General features: G+C 39.0%; 2 protein-coding genes across 2 annotated transcripts in view; both read left to right on the top strand.

Annotated features, from left to right (window-relative positions):
- Positions 1-1,725: 1,725 nt before the first annotated feature.
- LOC149104019 (uncharacterized) overlaps positions 1,726-7,033 on the top strand; it is a 12,195-nt gene continuing 6,887 nt past the window's right edge. The window contains exons 1-2 of the mRNA XM_089273595.1: positions 1,726-3,057; positions 3,203-3,261. The gene's annotated coding sequence lies outside the window, so the exon portion shown is untranslated. The remainder of the gene's footprint in view (positions 3,058-3,202; positions 3,262-7,033) is intronic.
- On the top strand, positions 3,255-5,795 carry LOC149104024 (uncharacterized). Its single transcript, XM_089273592.1, has one exon. The coding sequence runs from the start codon at positions 3,280-3,282 to the stop codon at positions 5,575-5,577; it is 2,298 nt and encodes a 765-aa protein (XP_089129718.1). The 5' UTR covers positions 3,255-3,279; the 3' UTR covers positions 5,578-5,795.

The raw sequence follows: 7,033 nt of genomic DNA, 5'->3' as shown, positions 1-7,033 counted from the left end.
GACACAATAATAACACTATTAACAACAGCTTTCTTTCTTAAAAGTCATGATTAAATTTAATTGGCGTTTTCCACGAGTAAAGGGCTAGCAAAGTAGTCACACAAGTCATAAAAAAACCCTATCCCGACCGATGTATCGATTTTGGTCACTCCAGTGACCACAGATTGAAAACGTGACAGAAAATTGGCGTTACTTTTGATTCTCACCAAATTTGTCGTATCCCCCCCCTCGGGAGAATTTTGTCAAGTTAGCTAATTTAGTATGCAAGCCACCGTAATGGCGGTCGCCGCCGGCGAAATGTTTATTTGCTCAAAATTGGGGCAAAATCTTTCGGAGATGGAAATCAGGACATTTGTAAGGATACAGAAAGTAATTTGGGACCGGTTGCTGACTTCTAAGGCTGAATTTATCCAGAAGTAAGCTGTATTTTCGTTTTCGTGTCGAAAGCCACGCGATGAAATATTATCGGCTTGTTCTGCTGTCTTGTTCTGTTTTTTCTCTTTGTCGTTTTTGTAGCTCGCCGAGGCCAGTCTTTCGTCTAAATCAGTTGAAAAAGGTTCGAAAAAGATGTTCCCATTCAAGTTTAAACTGTCAGGCGATAATTGTGGAGTTTTTTGGCCGAAACGTCGGCTTTGTTATGTTGGTGTTTTTCGGTTGCTATGGGCGACCGTTGCTTCCTTTGTTAGGACAAGTCTGGGAAGTGAGGTCACAAAAAAATTCTAATTAACTCTGGTTTTGTTCGATTTCGCTGAAATTTTAACACGATAAAGCTGGATTGTTAAGGAATAGATTTACCGCCTGCCGATGTGTGGTAGCTATTAACGCTGAAGTGTTATATCGCTTCGAAGTCAGGGTTTTGAAGAGATTTTTTTGCAACATGTGGGTTCGGCGTGATTTTGTAATCTGAGGTTTCGGTTGACCCCGAAGGAAAAAATATCCGGAAAAGGTCATTTCATCGACGATTCAAACAAATATAAATATGTATATGTTCCGAGCTAAATTTCTGGTGAAAAAATATAATTTTTGACGAGCGCTGGGTTTTTAATTTATTCCCGCGAAAGATGAGATTTATTGTTTCAACAGCTTTTGGCGAGTAAACATCACAGGTTGCGTGACTCAAAATTGGGCCGAGTGGAAGCTTGGGTCTGCTCGCACCGAAGTCGAAAAAAAACAAGAAGATCTGTTAGATCTTATAACCGCGCTTTTAAAATTTAACTGTTCGCTTAGCACTACCGTCGGAACGCAGTGCACAGTCCAAAGCAGTCATTGACGATTCTTTTCTTACTGTAGACATCACATCACTTGATCAACACAAACTGTATTATTGCACCATCAGTGGTAGCCATTGACAAATCTCCGATGACGTAATGGTCTTAATCTTTGTAGAACTTTCTTCGGGATATGTATGGGCATGAACGATATAAATGACACGATAATAACACTATTAACAACAGCTTTCTTTCTTAAAAGTCATGATTAAATGTAATTGGTGTTTTCCACGAGTAAAGGGCTAGCAAAGTAGTCACACAAGTCATATAATTTAATGATAAAACTCTATCCCAACCGATATATCGATTTTGGTCACTCCAGTGACCACAGATTGAAAACGTGACAGAAAATTGACGTTACTTTCGATTCTCACCAAATTTGGACAGTGGAATGATCTCATCATTAGCCAGTTACAGGCCATTTTTCAGCTCTTTTCGTGATATCCCCCCCACGGGAGAATTTTGTTTAGTTAGCTAATTAAGTATGCAAGCCACCGTAATGGCGGTCACCGTCGACGAAGTGTTTATTTGCTCAAAATTGGGGCAAAATCTTTCGGAGATGGAAGTCAGGACATTTGTAAGGATACAGAAAGTAATTTGGGACCGGTTGCTGGCTTCTAAGGCTGAATTTATCCAGAAGTAAGCTGTATTTTCGTTTTCGTGCCGAAAGCCACGCGATGAAATATTATCGGCTTGTTCTGCTGTCTTGTTCTGTTTTTCTCTTGGTCCTTTTTGTAGCCCGCCGAGGCCAGTCTTTCGTCTAAATGAGTTGAAAAAAGTTCGAAAAAGATGTTCCTAGTCAAGTTTAAGCTCGGAGGCGATAATTGTGGAGTTTTTTGGCCGAAACGTCGGCTTTGTTATGTTGGTGTTTTTCGGTTGCTATGGGCGACCGTTGCTTCCTTTGTTAGGTCAAGTCTGGGGAGTGAGGTCGCAAAAAAATTCTAATTAATTCTGGTTTTGTTCGATTTCGCTGAAATTTTAACACGATAAAGCTGGATTGTTAAGGAATAGATTTATCGTCTGCCGATGTGTGGTAGCTATTAACGCTGAAGTGTTATATCGCTTCGAAGTCAGGGTTTTGAAGAGATTTTTTTGCAACGTGTAGGTTCGGCGTGATTTTCGGTTGACCCCGAAGGAAAAATATCCGGGAAAGGTCATCTCATCGACGATTCAAACGAATATAAATATGTATATGTTCCGAGCTAAATTTCTGGTGAAAAAATATAATTTTTGACGAGCGCTGGGTTTTTAATTTTTTCCCGCGAAAGATGAGATTTATTAATGTTTCAACAGCTTTTTGCGAGTAAACATCACAGGTTGCGTGACTCAAAATTTGGCCGAGTGGAAGCTTGGGTCTGCTCGCACCGAAGTCGAAAAAAACAAGAAGATCTGTTAGATCTTATAACCGCGCTTTTAAAATTTAACTGTTCGCTTAGCACTACCGTCGGAACGCAGTGCACATTCCAAAGCAGTCATTGATGATTCTTTTCTTACTGTAGACATCACATCACTTGATCAACACAAACTGTATTATTGCACCATCAGTGGTAGCCGTTGACAAATCTCCGATGACTTAATGGTCTTAATTGCTGCCGATAGGCAGCGTTCATATTCTTGAAGGCATTTGAGAAGTTTCGTTGGTTCGTTGGTTCGTTCTATCGGATCGTGAATTAGCCTATCAGCAATGCCCTTTGAAATACGAGACAGCCAATGAGCAGTTCGCTTATAATCGATGAAATTCACATGTGCTCGATCAGCCGTTTTGACGTCTTTCGCGTTTCACAAGAAGGTGAGTTTTGCATTTTTTTTGTTCTCTTTGATCGATTTTTTTCGATCTCTTTTGATGAATTCTATTCGAAGAAGCATTCATCAAGGTTATGAAGCTTTCAGTGAGCATTCTTGAGGCCGACAGTGTGCATTTGTTTCACTTGCAGCTTTGCTTTTTCTCGCCTTGGGATACAGACACTAGAATCGAGGTTTACCCTGTTTACAGGTGAGTTGCTAATCTGTTATGATTACTTCTATTCGAGGAAGCATTCATCAAGGTCATGAAGCTTTCAGTGAGCATTCTCGAGGCCGACAGTGTGCATTTATGTCACTTTCAGCTTTGCTTTTCAATCGATCGCATTCGGTCGATTCTTGGACGCAAGCAGATATCGATGCTATCTTATTTCATGGAGATCGCATGTATTTACATGCTCTAACTAATGAAATGGTACCTGATACTGACACTCTTTCAATAAACGAGTTGCAGAAGGTGGCAACCTCGCAGACCAATGTCGAGTACTGTTTAAACTACAGTAAATTTTATCAGGGGCGCATTGATCGCTCATTTTGTGGAGACGGGCCATTTTGCTCACTGAGGCAGGTTTTGATTAATGCATTTTCAGATAGTCCAAATGCAATGTTAGTTCTTGATGGTTATGTCATGGCTGTTATAAAAAAATCAGATTCATTTTATCTGTTTGATTCACATGCAAGGAATTGCCTGGGAATGCCCGATGAAAATGGTACTGCTATTGTTTTAAAGTTTACTGAGCTAGATGAATTTCAAAATCATCTTGAAACTTTAGCATGTTGTCTGAATGTAAGCTTATTTGAGATTGCATCTGTCCATGTTAATGCTAATGTTGATGTAGCTCAACTATCTGAACAAAACCATATGAAAAGAAAAGCAGGAGAATCACTTACTGAAGTACCAGTAAGTGCTAAGAGACGAAATAATTTGTCAGACAATTCTGATGAAGAGTTAAGAAGACTTTTTAAACATGCAGAATCAAACAGAATGCACTATCATAATAAAATTAGCCTTGAAAATGATGAGCAAAGACAAGCAAGACTCGCTAAAATAAGAGACAATTATCAAAACAGAAAAGCATCTCAAACTGATGAGCAAACACAGGCAAAACTTGCTAAAAGAAAAGACAATTATCAAAAGAGAAAAGCATCTGAGACTGATGAGCAAACACAGGCAAAACTTGCTAAAAGAAAAGACAATTATCAAAAGAGAAAAGCATCCGACACTGATGAGCAAACACAGGCAAAACTTGCTAAAAGAAAAGACAATTATCAAAAGAGAAAAGCATCTGAGACTGATAAGCAAAGACAGGCAAAACTTGCTAAAAGAGGGGACAGTTATCAAAGGAAAAAAGACTCTAATAACATGCAAACTATAACAGTCCAAGCTCCATGTAGCTCCAGTGAACTTGATTGTATATCTAGCACTAATACTACGGATAAGAATCAGTACTTAAGAGAATTTGATGCACATAAGAATGGTGAAATACATATGCAAGATTGGGCAAAGCTCAATATTTCTAGATTTCATGAATCTATGAAATATACTACTCTTCAGTGCACAACTTGCAAAGAAGCTTGGCCATTAAAAGTCACTAAGAGATCACCTAACAATTATGTTTGTCTACGGTGTTCAAGAGACAAAAAATGCCCCAAAAGATTTTCAAGTGAAAATTCAATGATTCCTTCACCAGTCCCACCACAGCTTCAGGGCTTGACTCAAACTGAGGAAATGTTGATCGCTCGTGCTTTACCTATCATGAGAGTGTACATAAAACCAGGTGGACAGACAGGTTACTCTGGGCATTGTATTAATTTACCTCAAGATATTAAAGAACTTGCATCTGCTTTATCCAGATATCCCAAGGATATAGCTGTCGTTGTTGTGAAGGTCAAAGGTAGAAATAACACATTTAAAGATGTAACAGTGAGAAAAGAAAAGGTTCAAAATGCCCTCCTCTGGCTTATTGAGAATAATCCCCACTATGCAGGGATAAACATTAATTTTGAAGCTCTAAATTCTTTACCTGAAAATGGTGTGCCAACAGATCTCTTAACTGTTGATACTGATGCTGAAGTTTTCTCAGGTGAAAACGCTGAACTTGACTCAGGGCCATGTACTTTTAATCCTGACGAAGATGTTGTTTATAATAGCTCATCCGAAATGAGTAGTTTCCTACCAGTTGGACAACAACAACAACAAGAAATGGAAGCTATAAGAAATCAGCTGTTTGAACAACAGCCTATTGAGTGGCCCACTGTTACTGATGAGCCATTGAATGAATATCAGACACCATTTCTAGCCACTATGGCATTTCCCTCATTGTTCCCTGATGGTAGAGCGGATCCCACTAACCAGGCACTATTGAGTGATGTTCCTCTCCAAGAGAGAATTAAGCATCTAATAAAATTTGGTGAAATTGTTGATGGTAAATGGGTATATCGCTTTGCCAGTCATCCCAGATTTTCATATTGGGCTTTAAGAGTCCCTGTCCATAAAAATGGAAAATAACTCGGCAAGGGTCGAAAATTCGATTTCGCTCATATTTTCATGGTAGATAGGCTAGGGCATGACAAAAACTACTGGATAGTTTTTTTGGCAAAATATCCTTTTATTTCAAAGAAATATGCAAATTACCAACTTCTGTTAAAATCGTCATTTGACGCACCATTTTATTAAGCAAGTTTGAGAGCCTCGCATGCAAAACCACATCATTCTTCCGTCTTTAAAGCACTCAGATATTTTTGTGCAATGTTTAAATGTGTACTGGGTTGGTTTTAGGGAATGTTACGTTGTCTTTTTGGGTGTAAAATAATTAAATTTCGAAGACATGTATTCTTAAAAGTACTTCGTGTATATAATTAATTTTCACCATGTGCGAAACCTTTAAATGGATTAAGCTTCTGGTGGTTGAATCGCAGAAGGATGATCTACAGATTCCTGTAAAAATTTGTTTGGGCAAATGATTGTGAGCGACGCGAGAACTTTTCAAAGTACGTTAAAAATGGAAATATTTGACCATTCCTTTGTCAAATTTCAATTCACGGGTTAGACGTATATTTTAACATGCGCCACATGACTTGACCAATGTTAAGTTGAAATAGACACAGAGCTGATAATTTCGAAATGTTCTAACCTCATTTGCTGTAAAAGGCAGGTCCAAAGCCGATTTGACGTGTTTCTCTCACCATTCGTCGCACATAAAGCAGAAGTTTGCTTTTGTTGACACAACGTCCGATTACATCGCCAACTGTCAACTTATTTAATGGTCGAATACAATGAATCTGTGACCCTCTTTCGACACATATGATCACCACTGCATCTAAGTCAAAAACGGCCAAGTCATTTGTAGATAGTTGCTTGCTTTGCACTACACCAAAATATTACATTTGACCATCATGGTTTGATGGCTTGAATCCTTGCTTGCAGCGGTTCCTTGTTCGTCACGCAATGCTGTCATCCCATTTTAGGGGGTAGGGGTAGGACAATTTCTATCCTAATACATAAGGCTCTGTAAGGGTGGGAACCACTCGGAGCACACAATCGTGTTGAGTAGGAAGAGATTAAATTGAGAAATGAGAAGAATGAATAGTTTACCATTGCCCGTGTTGTTATCTTTTACTCGACCACGCTACCTACATGCCCTGCGTAATACTGTAACGCTAAACTTAGACCTAGGTCTTTTCGCGCTGTGCAATTATTTTTGGTTTACATGTAATACAGTGGGCTACCCCCGGGGAAATGGGTGGTGACCGCTTAATGGGGCTAGCCGCTTAAATAGAGGTGGGTGTACCTTGAATATTTAATTTTTCACTATCGGGTTATAAATTTCTTGGTGAACATGGAGTCAATTCAAGACAATCATGATAGACATGTATTTCAATTATCACTCGTCATACACCTTCAATTTCAGACTTTTATCTGCCATCGCCCTTTCCAAAACAAAGTTTTTAAATTTTGGGTGGCC

The sequence above is a fragment of the Orbicella faveolata genome, unplaced genomic scaffold (genome assembly GCF_042242905.1).
Source record: "Orbicella faveolata isolate gen_17 unplaced genomic scaffold, um_ofav_v1 contig_35, whole genome shotgun sequence".
NCBI classification, from domain to species: Eukaryota; Metazoa; Cnidaria; class Anthozoa; order Scleractinia; family Merulinidae; genus Orbicella; species Orbicella faveolata.
The sequence above is the reverse complement of the archived record's forward strand: the minus strand, read 5'-3'. Positions and strand labels throughout refer to the sequence as shown.